This window comes from Ctenopharyngodon idella, chromosome 21 (genome assembly GCF_019924925.1).
Source record: "Ctenopharyngodon idella isolate HZGC_01 chromosome 21, HZGC01, whole genome shotgun sequence".
Classification (NCBI taxonomy): Eukaryota; Metazoa; Chordata; class Actinopteri; order Cypriniformes; family Xenocyprididae; genus Ctenopharyngodon; species Ctenopharyngodon idella.
In genome coordinates, this window is record NC_067240.1 from 20105421 (window position 1) to 20123094 (window position 17674).

At 41.1% G+C, this 17674-nt stretch overlaps 2 protein-coding genes and 1 pseudogene across 2 annotated transcripts; all 3 read left to right on the forward strand.

Moving 5' to 3' along the window:
• The first annotated feature begins 5292 nt into the window (after positions 1-5292).
• LOC127504346 (olfactory receptor 4E2-like) lies at positions 5293-6424 on the forward strand (annotated as a pseudogene).
• Positions 6425-7160: 736 nt separating this feature from the next.
• Positions 7161-8565, forward strand: LOC127503378 (olfactory receptor 4E2-like). Its single transcript, XM_051877072.1, has 2 exons — positions 7161-7191; positions 7565-8565. Exon 2 carries the CDS (start codon positions 7615-7617, stop codon positions 8563-8565), a length of 951 nt encoding a protein of 316 aa, XP_051733032.1. The 5' UTR covers positions 7161-7191; positions 7565-7614.
• Positions 8566-9712: 1147 nt separating this feature from the next.
• On the forward strand, positions 9713-10687 carry LOC127503379 (olfactory receptor 6N1-like). Its single transcript, XM_051877073.1, has one exon. The coding sequence runs from the start codon at positions 9737-9739 to the stop codon at positions 10685-10687; it is 951 nt and encodes a 316-aa protein (XP_051733033.1). The 5' UTR covers positions 9713-9736.
• The last annotated feature ends 6987 nt before the right edge of the window (positions 10688-17674 follow it).

A 17674-nucleotide genomic window follows, 5' to 3' on the forward strand; every position in this document is an offset into this window, starting at 1 on the left:
TCATTAGGAAGAAACACGTTGGTGTCACGTTTCCTACATGGTGCTTTGAGGCTGAGGCCTGCAAGCTGCACAAGGTTTCCAACTAGGGATCTGGCCATTGTTCTGGAAGGCCTGTCAGTGGCTTCCTTTGAGCCCACAGAAACTATTGCAGATAAAATTCTAACTTTGAAAAAAAAAATATGCTGGCTATTACGTCTCTAAAGAGAGTAGGAGACCTTCAGGCCCTGTCGGTTGCCCCTTCGTGTTTAGAGTTTGCACCTGGTATGGTGAAAGCATTTCTACACACTAGGCCGGGTTACGTGCCTAAGGTCCAGACTAATGTGATCTATAGAGTTGCAGGCCTTTAGCCCTCCTCCCTTTCGGATGTTGGATGAGGAGAATCTTAATTTGCTTTGCCCTGTCTGGGCTTTGGATGCTTATGTCCACAGAATTGCCCTGTGGCGAAAGTCTGATCAATTGTCCGTGTGTTTCTGGTCACCAAGCAAAGGATGAGCAAGTGGATAGCCAAGGTTATCTTTCTTGCATATGATGCATGTGGACAGCCTTCACCTATGGCTGACAGAGCTCATTCAACTAAAAGTATGGCAGCTTCCAAAATCTTGTTGGCAGGGGTATCCCTACAAGAAGTTTGTGATGCGACAGGCTGACATTTGTGAGGTTTTATAACCTAGACATGGACTTCGCACCAGGGTCCCCGGTGCTCATGTCTTAGGTTGTGCTCAGCAGGATTCACACCAGACAGTTACTTGTCAGTACAGCAGAGTGGGTATTAATGTTCCCATAGCGTCTTAACTTCTGACGAGTTCCCTTGAAAGGAAACGTCTCAGGTTTTCACTGTAACCATGGTTCCCTGAAAAGGGAACGAGATGCTGCATTGCCCTTGCTATACTTCCTGCATGCATGCCTGTGATAGACCTGTGCTTCGGCCAATCAGAATCTGACAATGTTTGGTCCGGGTGTGCTTTATAGCTTCCTGGTTGTGATGTCACGTGCTAGGGGATGATGTCCCTCCATGCCAGTGGACTGATTACACATGTGCTTCAAGACACAATCCTGGCATTCCAAAGAGGCATTCCCGTAGCGTCTTAACTTCCAACGCGGTGTCTCGTTCTCTTTTTTTAGGGAACTGCAGTCGTAACCCGTGACATTTACAACATTGATAAAAATAAGAAATGTTAAAAAAAAAACAAAAAAAAACAAAACACAAAATCAACATATTAATGATTTCTGAAGGATCATATGACACTGAAGACTCAAAATTCAGAAGACTGAAAATTTAGCTTTGCCATTACAAAAATTAATTACATTTTAAAATATATAAAATAGAAAACAGTTATTTAAAAATGAAATAATATTTCGCATTATTACTGTTTTTACCAAGCGGCAACCTCCCCCAGTTTCTCTTGAAGCCAATACGGAAGTGACTTAAACTGCAATTCATCGACTGGCCACTAGGGACAGGCTCCAAAAGAGAGCAGAATCTCACTGACCCCATGTTAAAATGCCCAACTTTACAGCAGGAAAAAAACATGTTTACATCCTGGTACAAATTGTGGTTTTGGTCTATACAGCTAATTTTGCCCTTCATGACAACTCTGAGGGGGGTGAATTTTTTTTATAACTCATCAGTTTAAATTATATTAAGCCTTAAAGTTCTGCATAATTAAGGGCATGGTCGCTTGAGTGACAGGTAGTTTGCTGCTGCTGTCTGTGAGCTGTTATGTTACCTCAGCTAAATCCAGCCGCTGAATTTGGCATCTCTGTCGTGTTTGTGCTTTTTTCTGGATTATTTTATATAATTATCAAATAATATGGCTTTCTGTGCGGTTATATAGTCGAGACAGATGTACGTCGGTGTACATGTGCACACATGCGTAAGATAAACAGAACACACATTGTTGGATCGTCTTGGCATTGGCCAAACGTTTTGTTCGTGAGATTTACTATGACAATGGCTGGAGAATATGCCTCTCAAGACACCACAAACTCCGACAGCACTGTTTGGATATTATAACTAAAACTGCTGTACTATTTTGAAAAATTATACTTTGGATGTGGGCTCATGTGTTTGTGAGAGTCTAATGTATACAATCATATACAGTTTTACAACAAATGCTGCTCAGGTTGAATAATTTCTTGAAGAACGAAGATCATTCAGAAGAAATGTGATGCAAACAATGGACAATATATCAATATTTCATGGATTGAATGCTTTTGTGGACAAAAAGTGCTGTTGTTTGTTTTTCAATGGATGCTCATTTTACACAAGTGTGATGGATTGGATTCATATCGCGATCGCTATTTCATTACAAAGGTATGAAGTCCTGTTTTGAATCTTTGTGTTGTCATTTGCACACCCGACACAAATTACAATATTACTGTTGCTGGAGCATCTATATCGTAGAAAAGACACCGTAGATTGGCAGTAAACCTTTCAAATGATATAACTTGTTATCTTTATTAATATTTTAGATAGTGTCTAAGATAGATAGCTTCTTGAGCCTGCTAACATGATCACGTTGTGGTTCCAACCACGTCCCGCCTCTTTGCCCATTTTCAGTTATCTGGGAGTGACGCGCTACCAAAATGGCAACGGCCGCTTTTTCGCTTCAAAAATGCTCTTCAGAAATCTACGGGTGACGTCACGGACACTACGTCCATATTTTTTTTTTTTTTTTTTTTTACAGTCTGTGGTTTTTACACTATTTTTGATTAAATAAATCCAGCCTTGGTAAATAAGAGTAAAAAAGAGACTTTTAAAAAAACATTAAATAATCTTACTGACCCCAAACCTTTGAACAGTAGTGTATATCATGACATTCCAGAAATTAAAAGATGCTTTCTTATGAAGAATATGAAACTAATATTTATGCAGGTATGCTAGCTGTGCTTTCTAGCTTTAATTCTAAATGCTATAGACTATAAGTTCACCTTAAGTTTCCTCATCATTAAGACTCCACTTTCTGGTGCTTTGCAGGGGAAGCAGGATTCTGGCCTTGCAGTTTTGACTTGATTGCAGTGCCACAGTTCTTGCTGACTCAGGAGGAGCTTTGATTCGAGTAATCAAGAGTGCTCATGCGTGTCATGGCAGGATAGTTTGGAGGAAGGTCAGATAGAGGATCCTTCTCAAACAGCAGTCAAACTGACAGGTGTATTTACAATATGCCACTCAAAAGGCCAAACCCAGGGTGAAGTATAGATCACTGCTCACATCTATCGTTCCACAGCACTTTCTTTCAGGTTCAGCAGCTTGACCCAGGTGAAAAAAGTACACTTCCATAATGTACTCAAAGTGCTCTAATTTTGTACTTAATATCTTAAGAATAAAGATGGACTGTGGAGTCCTGAATTAAAGTAAACTAGATTAATTTAAAACCAACTGTGCTAATCTGAATTAGCATGAGAGAGGTTGCCTAGAAAACATGGAATGAACCAAGAAAAGCTTAAAATTGCATGGAACTGAGAAGCAAATCCAAAGAAAACAATGGCAGCAGAAAAAGACTGCAATTCAAAAAAAAAAAGAAAAAAAAAAGAAAAAAAAAAACTTTACTAAACAATAGACATTTCTTTTAAAGCAAGCAAAATACATTAGCTGTGAAAAAAAAAAAATGCCTGGAAATCTGTTTGTAATGAATTCTATTTAAATAGATGAATTCAATATATATAGTAATCCTATGGTTATTAATGCTTTTGTTTGGTCCTTTATATACCAACAAACTAAACATAACTATTTACACATGTGATAATCAGTGTTGGCAGTCTAGAAATGATACTGGTTTGATTCACTATCCTAGTGGTTGTTTCATTATATAAAAAGGCAAATCTTGTTAGCAGGCCCTCAACCCAAGCACAAGCTCAACACTTCACCACAACGGTAATCTCCAAAAAACACTAACATAACAAAAACTTTTACATAATAGAACATTAAACAGTAAGAAGTCTCTCCATATTCACATCTTTCTAAAAAAAAAAAAAAGCATAAAATAACACTTTTCAACATTTACTCTTCCAATTCAGCCCGGTGCAAAGCATGATGGGAAGTTGGGTTACTTGACTGAAACATGTTATTTCAAAATGAAAACATATATATATATATATATATATATATACACACTCACACACAAACAGTGTATATCAATATCGATATATATCCAAGTAATACATGTGTCTTCTTTGAAAAACAATGTTAATCTGAAGTTAAACCTGCCTCCTGGTAGGTTTAATTTAAGCCTCAATTTAGTCCTGGAGTAGCTCTAGTCTTCCTCCAGGAAATCAGCTTATTAAACTCTGGACTAGACTAAGTCTAGAACTATTTTAAACCATGACAGAGAAAGCAGATTTCTGTTAATCTGGTTTAAAGGGCCATTTTATTCTAGGACTAGGCTTAACCTCCGTCCGGGAAACCGCCCCTAAGTGAACTGAATATATTCTAGTTAAGTACCTTTCCTTTCTTCAACACTAGATGGCATCATAGACATAGTAAATATATTAAAATATATAAATATATCATGCAAAATAATCTTTGTTCGTTCAAAAATACTGAATAAAAAAAAAAAAATCAATAGAATTGACTGTTTAGCTTTTTCATTTTTGTTCACAGGTTCACAGGTTTATATATAAGTTTCCTTTATATTATTTAAATATATCTTTACAACATTTCAAACATTTTCAGCTTATAATAATGAAGATAATAATAATACAATATGAATATATAGTTATGAATCCAACAAAACTAACCTGTCATTTGCTACTCTTAATGATGCACCATGAGAGTTGTTGCCAAGGATTTAAAATGCACAACATCATTTAGGCATTAAATGGAAAGTGGTTAATAAAAAAAAGAAAAACAACGTGTTTTTTTCATTCTTGAAAATGTCCGCATTTAAAGCCCCTTCTGTGTTTAATGTTCGCCACATAGGAAGACGCCAGAGTGACAACACTGACCTATACTGACTCTCAACTGTTAAAGACTTAACTAAACTACAGAATTTAATTGTTATGAATGATGGTTAAATATATTACTGACTACATTTCACTTCATATTTTATTGTAAGGTTAGTTCAATTTCTCTACATATCCAGAAATTGTCAGATATTTTTAATATTTAATTTTTTTTTTTTATGCAGTAAAAAATATGAACTTTAATGGCATGTTTAAATGCGGTCTAAAGCATAATGTTATTTATTAATAGCAACATATAATATAATAATATTTATTATATATTATTAATTATATTTATTAATATAGTAAACAGTGTACTGTATAAGGCCTCTCTTTAATTTTTAATGTGGGTGCATATAAAGACTACATAATTTCCAAGATGTAGCATAAAACTGTATGTACTGTAGATAAAAAGGTATCCCCCAGTATACAGCACACATTGCACATTGTTTTTTATTTGTTTTGTTTTACTGTTATTTCCCACATATATTTTCTTGACCAGGTCAGGATCTGCATGCTTGCAAATCACCACAATGAACACCAGCGGGCCTGTGGAATATTTCATCCTCGATGGACTGAAGGACAGATACGTGCTTCCCATTTTCTTCACTGTCTATATTTCTATTCTGAGTGGAAACAGCATGATCATTTACCTTGTTAGAACCGACCCCAAGCTCAACACTCCTATGTATTTTTTCCTTCATAATTTATCCTTTTCTGATATTGTGTACACATCAGTGACCATTCCCAAAATGCTGTCAGTGTTCCTGACTGAGGTCAAGACCATTTCCAAAACAGGATGCTTTGTACAGATGTACTTTGTTCTCACAACTGGAGTGACAGGGCGCGCTTTACTGACCGTGATGGCATTTGATCGGTACGTAGCAATCTGTAACCCCCTTCGGTACATGACTATCATGACCAGGCGGCTCTGTATTCTATTGATATTTGCTTCTTGGGGTTTTGGGGCCTTTATTGTGATGCCTCCAGCTATTTGGGCGACTCTGCTTCCTTACTGTGGGCCTAATATCGTTAGGCACATGTTCTGTGATCACTCTTCAGTAGTGAGCCTTGCCTGTGTTGACACCACCAGGAATGGTATTCTGTCCCTAACAAATGCCCTCATTGCACTTCTCAGTACATTCCTTTTCATCTTAATTTCATATGTCTGTATTGGCAAAGCTATGAGAAAAATGAGCAAGGCACAGCAGCTCAAGTTGCGGCCACTTGTGTGTCCCACCTGATAGTGGTGTGTATCTCGTATGTTTCAGCCACATTTGTGTATATCTCATATCGAGTTGCTAGATTTGACCCAGATGTTCGCATAGTCATTGCTGTGCTGTACTCTGTGCTCACACCCCTGCTGAATCCCATCATTTACAGCTTGAGGAATAAAGAACTGCAAGATGCAATGAAGAGAGCGTTTTGTAGATGCACTGTTACTTTTAAAACCTCCAGGAAAACAGTTCCTTCTGTTGCTTAGAATCTGAATTGAATATATTCAATATATATATATGATTTATATTAAAATTTTTCCAAACCCTGCATACATTCATTTAGTGAACTGAATATATATATATATATATATATATATATATATATATATATATATATATATATAATATAAGTGTTTCCAGTTAAGTAACTTTCTTTTCTTCAAAAGTAGATGGCGTCATAGACATAGTAAATATATTAAAATATATAAATATATCATGCAAAATAATCTTTGCTCATTTAAAAATACTGAATAAAAATAATCAATAGAATTGACTGTTTAGCTTTTTCATTTTTGTTCACAGGTTCACAGGTTTATATATAAGTTTCCTTTATATTATTTAAATATATCTTTACAACATTTCAAACATTTTCAGCTTATAATAATGAAGATAATAATAATACAATATGAATATATAGTCATGAATCCAACAAAACTAAACTGTCATTTGCTACTCTTAATGATGCACCATGAGAGTTGTTGCCAAGGATTTAAAATGCACAACATCATTTAAGCATTAAATGGAAAGTGGTTAATAAAAAAAAGAAAAACAACGTGTGTTTTTCATTCATGAAAATGTCCGCATTTAAAGCCCCTTCTGTGTTTAATGTTCGTCACATAGGAAGACGCCAGAGTGACAACACTGACCTATACTGACTCTCAACTGTTAGAGACTTAACTAAACTACAGAATTTAATTGTTATGAATGATGGTTAGATATAGTACTGACTACATTTCACTTCATATTTTATTGTAAGGTTAGTTCAATTTCTCTACATATCCAGAAATTGTCAGATATTTTTAATATCTAAATTCTTTTTTTATGCAGTAAAAAATATGAACTTTAATGGCATGTTTAAATGACATCTAAAGCATATTATTTATTAATAGCAATATATAATATAATATAATAATATTTATTATATACTATGATTTATTAATATAGTAAACAGTGTACAATATAAGGCCTCTCTTTAATTTTTAATGTGGGTTCATATAAAGACTACATAATTTCCAAGATGTAGCATAAAACTGTATGCACTGTAGATAATAAGGTATCCCCCAATATACAGCACACATTGCACATTGTTTTTTATTTGTTTTGTTTTGTTTTACTGTTATTTCCCACATATATTTCCTTGACCAGGTCAGGATCTGCATGCTTGCAAATCACCACAATGAACACCAGCGGGCCTGTGGAATATTTCATCCTCGATGGACTGAAGGACAGATACGTGCTTCCCATTTTCTTCACTGTCTATATTTCTATTCTGAGTGGAAACAGCATGATCATTTATCTTGTTAGAACCGACCCCAAGCTCAACACACCTATGTATTTTTTCCTTCATAATTTATCCTTTTCTGATATTGTGTACACATCAGTGACCATTCCCAAAATGCTGTCAGTGTTCCTGACTGAGGCCAAGACCATTTCCAAAACAGGATGCTTTGTACAGATGTACTTTTTTCTCACAACTGGAGTGACAGGGCGCGCTTTGCTGACCGTGATGGCGTTTGATCGGTACGTAGCAATCTGTAACCCCCTTCGGTACACGACCATCATGACCAGGCGGCTCTGTATTCTATTGATATTTGCTTCTTGGGGTTTTGGGGCCGTTATAGTGACGCCTCCTGCTATTTGGGCGACTCTCCTGCCTTACTGTGGGCCTAATATCATTAGGCACATGTTCTGTGATCACTCTTCATTAGTGAGCCTTGCCTGTGTTGACACCACCAGGAATGGTATTCTGTCCCTAACAAATGCCCTCATTGCACTTCTCAGTACATTCCTTTTCATCTTAATTTCGTATGTCTGTATTGGCAAAGCTATGAGAAAAATGAGCAAGGCACAGCAGCTCAAAGTTGCGGCCACTTGTGTGTCACACCTGATAGTGGTGTGTATCTCGTATGTTTCAGCCACATTTGTGTATATCTCATATCGAGTTGCTAGATTTGACCCAGATGTTCGCATAGTCATTGCTGTGCTGTACTCTGTGCTCACACCCCTGCTGAATCCCATCATTTACAGCTTGAGGAATAAAGAACTGCAAGATGCAATGAAGAGAGCGTTTTGTAGATGCACTGTTACTTTTAAAACCTCCAGGAAAACAGTTCCTTCTGTTGCTTAGAATCTGAATTGAGTATATTCAATATATATATATATGATTTATATTTAAATTTTTCCAAACCCTGCATACATTCATTTAGTGAACTGAATATATATTATATATATATATATATATATATATATTATATAAGTGTTTCCAGTTAAGTAACTTTCTTTTCTTCAAAACTAGATAGCGTCATAGACATAGTAAATATATTACAATATATAAATATATCATGCAAAATAATCTTTGCTCATTCAAAAATACTGAATAAAAAAATCAATAGAATTGACTGTTTAGCTTTTTCATTTTGTTCACAGGTTCACAGGTTTATATATAAGTTTCCTTTATATTATTTAAATATATCTTTACAACATTTCAAACATTTTCAGCTTATAATAATGAAGATAATAATAATAATATAATATGAATGTATAGTCATGAATCCAACAAAACTAAACTGTCATTTGCTACTCTTAATGATGCACCATGAGAGTTGTTGCCAAGGATTTAAAATGCACAACATCATTTAAGCATTAAATGGAAAGTGGTTAATAAAAAAAAGAAAAACAACGTGTTTTTTTCATTCTTGAAAATGTCCGCATTTAAAGCCCCTTCTGTGTTTAATGTTCGTCACATAGGAAGACGCCAGAGTGACAACACTGACCTATACTGACTCTCAACTGTTAGAGACTTAACTAAACTACAGAATTTAATTGTTATGAATGATGGTTAGATATAGTACTGACTACATTTCACTTCATATTTTATTGTAAGGTTAGTTCAATTTCTCTACATATCCAGAAATTGTCAGATATTTTTAATATCTAAATTCTTTTTTTATGCAGTAAAAAATATGAACTTTAATGGCATGTTTAAATGACATCTAAAGCATATTATTTATTAATAGCAATATATAATATAATAATATTTATTATATACTATGATTTATTAATATAGTAAACAGTGTACTATATAAGGCCTCTCTTTAATTTTTAATGTGGGTTCATATAAAGACTACATAATTTCCAAGATGTAGCATAAAACTGTATGTACTGTAGATAAAAAGGTATCCCCCAATATACAGCACACATTGCAAATTGTTTTTTATTTATTTTGTTTTGTTTTACTGTTATTTCCCACATATATTTCCTCGACCAGGTCAGGATCTGCATGCTTGCAAATCACCACAATGAACACCAGCGGGCCTGTGGAATATTTCATCCTCGATGGACTGAAGGACAGATACGTGCTTCCCATTTTCTTCACTGTCTATATTTCTATTCTGAGTGGAAACAGCATGATCATTTACCTTGTTAGAACCGACCCCAAGCTCAACACTCCTATGTATTTTTTCCTTCATAATTTATCCTTTTCTGATATTGTGTACACATCAGTGACCATTCCCAAAATGCTGTCAGTGTTCCTGACTGAGGCCAAGACCATTTCCAAAACAGGATGCTTTGTACAGATGTACTTTTTTCTCACAACTGGAGTGACAGGACGCGCTTTGCTGACCGTGATGGCGTTTGATCGGTACGTAGCAATCTGTAACCCCCTTCGGTACACGACCATCATGACCAGGCGGCTCTGTATTCTATTGATATTTGCTTCTTGGGGTTTTGGGGCCATTATAGTGATGCCTGCAGCTATTTGGGCGACTCAGCTGCCTTACTGTGGGCCTAATATCGTTAGGCACATGTTCTGTGATCACTCTTCAGTAGTGAGCCTTGCCTGTGTTGACACCACCAGGAATGGTATTGTATCCCTAACAAATGCCCTCATTGCACTTCTCAGTACATTCCTTTTCATCTTAATTTCATATGTCTGTATTGGCAAAGCTATGAGAAAAATGAGCAAGGCACAGCAGCTCAAAGTTGCGGCCACTTGTGTGTCCCACCTGATAGTGGTGTGTATCTCGTATGTTTCAGCCACATTTGTGTATATCTCATATCGAGTTGCTAGATTTGACCCAGATGTTCGCATAGTCATTGCTGTGCTGTACTCTGTGCTCACACCCCTGCTGAATCCCATCATTTACAGCTTGAGGAATAAAGAACTGCAAGATGCAATGAAGAGAGCGTTTTGTAGATGCACTGTTACTTTTAAAACCTCCAGGAAAACAGTTCCTTCTGTTGCTTAGAATCTGCATAAATCTGTTCATTGTGAAAACAATTCAGTTTCATCCATTAAAAAGTATGAATATGTGTGGAACAAACAAGATTCATTTAGTTACAATGTATGATACTGAAGCAAATTGGATTTATTGATGATACATATATAAACCTGGTTATTGTGTAGTTAAAACATTCAGTTGATTATTACTGTTACAGAAATTTCTTTCACTCCATTGTATTTTCTCAACAGATCTACTATTTGTAATGATTTTATAATTTTGTTTGATTGCTTGTTTTTCCACGTAAGATATTACATTTTTATCCATTACTTGAATCATAAAAACTGTCAAAGTGATTTCAGATTATAATTTCTAATATGTTTTAGGATTGTTAAAACTGTATGCTTCATTTGGAAACAACTGTTTTGTAATGTTCATATCATGATGAAATATTACATTTAAAAATATACCATTTAAAAAAATCCCAATTCCATTTTTATTTCAAATGATCTCTGAATACCACTGAGGTGGTTTTAAGGCCAATTCACATCGCACAGACAAATGCCAACAAACACAATCAACAAAGTTGGCAGTTGGATTTAGAATTTTATAAAAAATAACTGTCATGTTCACATTGCCCCAACAGACCCCAACAAACACTGATTGAACATGGTCAGTGAGGTGAAAACAAACTCCAACCAACTCCAACAGATGCCAACAGGGGTAACACACTGATCAGACAAAACCCAACAAACGTGTTTGTCTGTGCGGTGTGAATTGGCCTTTAACTGTGGACAGTAACATTAGGATTAGTAGAAGATTATGATAAAGATATAACATGAAATTACATCACTCTCTTCTTTCTTTACAAGCTGTCAAACACATACCGTATAAGCAAGATTAAACCACCAATACAGAAAGAATAAACAAACTCTTTTCAAGCGTTATAAGTAAGTTGATAGTTGAACAACAAACAACTAATGAAACAACAAATTTTTACACTGGAAGATAAGCCTAGATTGCCAGAGCACATTTCGGTTATAAACAGTGCTGCCTGGGATTACTTAGATTACTACTTACAAATTGTAGTCAGTAACTGATTCTAAATTACATGACAAAAATTGTAGTTCCCATTCAGTCGGTCACGTTCGACGTACGTCGGACAGACCGACGAATAAGAATCTCGCTAGAGAGGCCAATCTGCTTCGAGTGTAACTAAATGAGCCAATACACATTGGCATGCAATCATATGCATCAGCTGCTCGCCTCGCAGCGCGGGTATTTAATGAGCAGCAGGTGCGTTGCATCTTCGGCTTTTCACTTCAGAGCCGAACAGATGCGTCTGTGTGTTTCTGCAAGCAAGTGTCTTCTAGACGAGTCCAGCTCTTTATACTGCTCTTCTTCTCGGTGCGGGCGGACAGCATAGCAACGGGGTCGAGTCCTCTCTTTCTTTTGATTATTTTTCTTTTTTGCTTTATTTGAGCAAAGCTGTTCCCAGCTGTAAAAGGCTGTTTTCATGGCCGGTAATGGTGCGCTTTTGAGTGCTGAATAGCTGTTCTCACAGCTGGTAAGAACAGCGTCTTCAAAGAGAGGAGAGCACATGACAGGCTGCACACAATCCCTGTCTGTGTTGCTGCGGCTGTTCCCCTGCGTGCTTCAGCACTTTTAAAGAGCAAGTCCCTGAAAGAGCTTACACAAGTAGAGCTTGCGTCTTTTTAAAGATGACATTCTACTTGTGTGTTTCTGGATGCGGTCGTTACCTGGCACCGAGGGATGGTCACAATCGCTGTATCACGTGTCTGGGCTTTAAGCACGCTGAGGCAGCGTTCGTGGATGAATCATGTACCCATTGTGGGAAGATGACCATCTCGGAGTTGCGATCGAGACTCCAGTTCCTGCAAAGGGGCGGAGTCCCAGTGCCGCTGCCTCGTTCCAATCCTCCTCAGATGGTTGCTTCAGGTAGTGGCGCTGGTGATCTGAGGATTACATTGAGCGCGCTTCCTTCGGGGAACCAACCCCCTAGGAACTCTCACTCCGCAGCCAGTAGAGCTGCCGGGGGAGCGCGGTGGGCCATCTCAAAGGTATGCACCATCCGTATCCTTCGGAGCTCCCCCCGATGACCGGATGTCGATAGCTGCATCGGAGGGTGAGCCAGATTTTTCTGGAGATGACGAGTCGGCGCAGTTGCCTCCTTCGGGAATGGTAACTGTGCCCGATTCGGATCCGGAGATGATGGCTATGCTTTCCCAGGCCGCCAACAGGGTCGGGCTCGTGTGGAACCCTCCACCATGTCCCGAGCCCTTGAGGTTGGACGATTGGTATCTCGGGGTGGCGCGTGCTGGTTCTCAGCCACCCACCCCGGTTCCTTTCTTCTCAGAGGTGCATGAAGAACTCACCGGTACATGGACGGCACCTTTTACTGCCCGAAACCGTTCCGGTGGGTCCTCCTCCCTCACCACCCTTGATGGCGGTGCGGCGAAGGGTTATACGCCCATCCCCCCTGTGGAACGGGCCATTGCTATGCAACTGTGCCCTAACTCCACCTGGCGGGGGGAGCCGTCTCTCCCTTCCCGGGCCTGTAAGCACTCGTCGGATCTTACCGGCAAGGCTTACCAGGCCTGCGGGGAAGCCGCTTCCGCCTTACATGCTATGGCGTTGTTGCAGGTCCATCAGGTCAAGGCACTGAAGGACCTGCACGAGGGTGGTCATGATCCACAAGTTCTCCAGGAACTTCTTGCTGTGACGGACCTCGCGCTTCGTGCGACGAAGGTTACGGCGCGGTCAGTGGGTCGTGCGATGTCCACTTTGGTGGTCCAGGAACGCCATCTCTGGCTGTGTCTGGCCAACATGAGGGATACCGACAAGGCCAGGTTCCTTAATTCCCCCGTGTCCCAGACCGGCCTCTTTGGCGACGCGGTCGAGAACTTTGCCCAGCAGTTCTCGACTGTACAGAAGCAGACTGAGGCCATCAGTCACATCCTGCCACCCATCCACCCATCCGCCACCGGCAGCACCTCAGCCTGCTCGTCACCGTGGGTGCCCCCCCGCTCCTTCCCCCGGAGGAGGGCCAGGTGGTAAATCCTTTGTTTCATTTTGTTTCTGTTTGGTACCCAAATTTTCAAAAAAAGAGCAGTTTCCTTCATCTCCGGGTCTGAAGAGGGATCGGAGAGCAGTGGGAGGGCAAGAACCTCTCCACTCTCATCCCCCTCTTCCATCGCCAGAGTGCAGCAGCGTGCAGTTCGAGAAGGCGGCCAAAGCCTCTCCTGCGCCCCCTGCCCGACCTTGGAACCAGGTAAGTGTTGCTCAGCACACTCTGAACCCGCTACGGGCCGCCTCTCTAAGAGAGCCTCCCGAGCCGCGTCCCTGCGTTCCACCTCGCTGATCCACTGCGGGTACGCCTACGGTTCCTTTGATCCCGCTTGTACGGTCTCTGCGAGCCTGGTTAGTGCTCCCCAATCCGTCTCGCTGGCTCATTCGGACCATCAGGCTCGGCTATGCGATTCAGTTTGCCCGGCGTCCCCCCAAGTTCAGGGGCGTCCCCCCAAGTTCAGGGGCATCCACTTCACTTCAGTGAAAGCTGTCGATGCCCATGTCTTGCGTGCGGAGATCGCGGTCCTACTGGCGAAGGACGCGATAGAGCCGGTCCCTCCAGCTGATATGAGGTCAGGGTTCTACAGTCCCTACTTCATTGTACCCAAGAAAAGCGGTGGGTTACGACTGATCTTGGACCTGTGAGTTTTGAATCGGAGCCTCCACAAGCTACCGTTCAAAATGCTCACGCAGAAACGCATTTTCGAGTACATCCGTCCCCAGGATTGGTTTGCAGCGATCGACCTGAAGGACGCGTACTTTCATGTCTCGATTCTACCTCGACACAGACCGTTCCTACGCTTTGCGTTCGAGGGTCGAGCATATCAGTACAAGGTCCTACCCTTCGGGCTGGCCCTGTCTCCCCACGTTTTCATAAAGGTTGTGGAGAGAGCCCTTGTTCCCATGAGAGAACAGGGTGTTCGCATCCTCAACTATCTCGACGACTGGCTTATTTTAGCGCAGTCTCGGGTTCAATTGTGCAAACTCTCCCCTGTGCAGAGGATCTCTTTTCTCGGTATGGAGTTGGATTCGGTCGAACAGATAGCACGTCTCACAGAGGAACGTGCTCAGTCGGTGTTGAACTGCCTGAATACGTTCAAAGGCAGGACAGCAGTCCCACTGAAATTCTTTCAGAGGCTCCTGGGGCATATGGCAGCCGCAGCAGCAGTAACCCTGCTCGGTTTGCTTCATATGAGACCGCTTCAGCACTGGCTTCACGGCCGAGTCCCAAGATGGGCGTGGCAACGTGGCACGTTCCGAGTGGCAATCACTCCGGAATGCCGCCAAACCTTCAGCCCGTGGTCAGACCCCTTGTTTCTTCGGGCAGGAGTGCCCCTACAGCAGGTGTCCCGGCATGCTGTGGTGTTCACAGATGCCTCTGCCACCGGCTGGGGTGCCACGTACAACGGGCATGCAGTATCAGGGGTTTGGACGGGCCCCCAACTGCATTGGCACATCAACTGCCTCGAGTTGCTAGCAGTACTCCTTGCCCTGAGCCGCCTGATAGGGCCATTACGGGGCAAGCATGTGCTGGTTCGTACGGATAACACTGCGACTGTTGCGTACATCAACCGTCAAGGTGGTCTACGCTCCCGTCGCATGTCGCAACTCGCCCGCCATCTCCACCTTTGGAGTCAGAAGCATCTGAGGTCGCTTCGCGCCATTCATGTTCCTGGAATGTGGAACCATGTGGCCGACGAGCTCTCACGAGCTGCGCTGCCGGGAGAGTGGCGACTCCATCCCCAGGTGGTCCAGCTGATTTGGAGGGAGTTCGGAGAGGCTCAGGTAGACCTGTTTGTCTCGCCAGAAACCTCTCACTGCTAGCTGTTTTACTCCCTGTCCGAGGGAACACTCAGGACAGATGCACTGGCACACAACCGGCCCCGGGGCCTTCGCAAATATGCGTTTCCCCCAGTGAGCCTACTTGCACAGACCTTGGGCAAAGTCAGGGAGGCCGAGGAGCAGGTCCTGCTAGTTGCGCCCTATTGGCCCAACCGGACCTGGTTCCCGGAACTCTCGCTCCTCGCGACAGCCCCTCCCTGGCGCATTCCTCTGAGGAAAGACCTTCTTTCTCAGAGACGGGGCACTCTCTGGCACCCGCGTCCAGACCTCTGGAAACTCCATATCTGGTCCCTGGACGGGATGCGGAGGTTCTAGGTGACTTACCCCCCGAGGTACTTAACATCATCACTTCGGCACCAGCACCATCTATGAGACGTGCTTACGCCTTGAAGTGGAACCTGTTAGTCGAGTGGTGCTCTTCTCGCCGGGAAGACCCCCGAAGATGTTCGATCAGAGTCGTGCTTTCATTCTTGCAGCAAGGGTTGGAGCGTAGGCTGTCCCCCTCCACCCTCAAAGTTCATGCTGCATTTAGGCTGGGTACCATATATGTGACCCTACAGGGATCCCATATGTGTAGTTCCACGGTTGCTCCTAAACGAAGCCCGTGTCTTTCCCTCTGGGAGAACCCACCTCTCATCAGGTTGGAGTCACCCCTCTACTTCCATATGTAGAACAGCCCTACGAGGTTAGTCCATATGTACTCTCCACATAACTTCTTCGGGGAAGGATGTGGCTTCCGCAGCGTTCCTTCCAGTGGAAGGGTACGCTTTCCCAGTGTTATCCAATACTCTTACTGAATGGTTTTTTTTGGGGAACAGCAGTGATCGACACTCTCTGTGTTAGCCCTGTCCCACCGTCCATAGGCAAGGGGGTACAGGAGGCTTGCACAGAGCGCTGGAAGGAGGCAGCCCCTGTGGCACTTTGGTAGGGATTCCTATTCGTCGGTCTGTCCGACGTACGTCGAATGTGACCGACTGAATGGGAACGTCTCGGTTACAAAGGTAACCCTCGTTCCCTGGAGGAGGAAATGGAGACGTACGTCCCGTCGCCACAGGCGCTGTACCCCGCTGATGCTGCCGCCTAACCTGTTCGGCTCCTCAGCAAAAACCTGAAGATGCAACGCACCTGCTGCTCATTAAATACCTGCGCTGAGAGGCGAGCAGCTGATGCATATGATTGCATGCCAATGTGCATTGGCTCGTTTAGTTACACTCGAAGCAGATTGGCCTCTCTAGCGAGATTCCTATTCGTCGGTCTGTCTGACATACGTCTCCGTTCCCTCCTTCATGGAATGAGGGTTACCTTTGTAACCGAGACGTTAGTAATGATTACTCATTTTAGGTAATGTTTTCTGACTACTTTTTGATTACTTTTTAGATTACTTTTGACCTAACTCGTTTATCTCATTGATTTGAATAGGCCAATCTTGTACCATATTGATATAAAAATACAAAGTATTTTGCAGTCTTTGTTATTAACAACATGAAGTGCATTAAATATTACAGTGCGTCAGGGTTTCCCAGACTGGGGTTAGTGATGGAACAGCAAGGGGTTCTTGAGTTTAATGAAAAGCTATTAAGTAATTAAATAATACACTTTTAAATTATAATAAATAATTTTAAAATAAAAATAATCAAAATAAAATATTTACTAAAAAGGATTTTTAAAAATGTTGTTTACCTGCATGTCATGTGACCATTAACCGACATCAGAAAACTAAACTTTATTTTATTATTTATTATTATTTTTGACTAAATTTTATTATTGACATACCTGTTAATTTAAAATCTAAGGGCTTACTTCAAGTAATATAACTGACTGGCTAAACCGACCATCTGCTAGCTGTCTCACGTCACAGAAGTAAGATAAACCTCAACACATAGAGACTCTTTCACCTAGATATCATCACAGAGACTGTGCCTGTTCCCCAAATTAGTAAATACAAAAAACCCCAAATCCATTTAAAAAACAGAGATAATACATATGAACAAATGATAAAGCGTGGGTTGCTGAATATTAGATCCCTTTCTTCAAAAGCACTTATTGTAAATTTTATGATCACATATTATAGACCAGATGTGC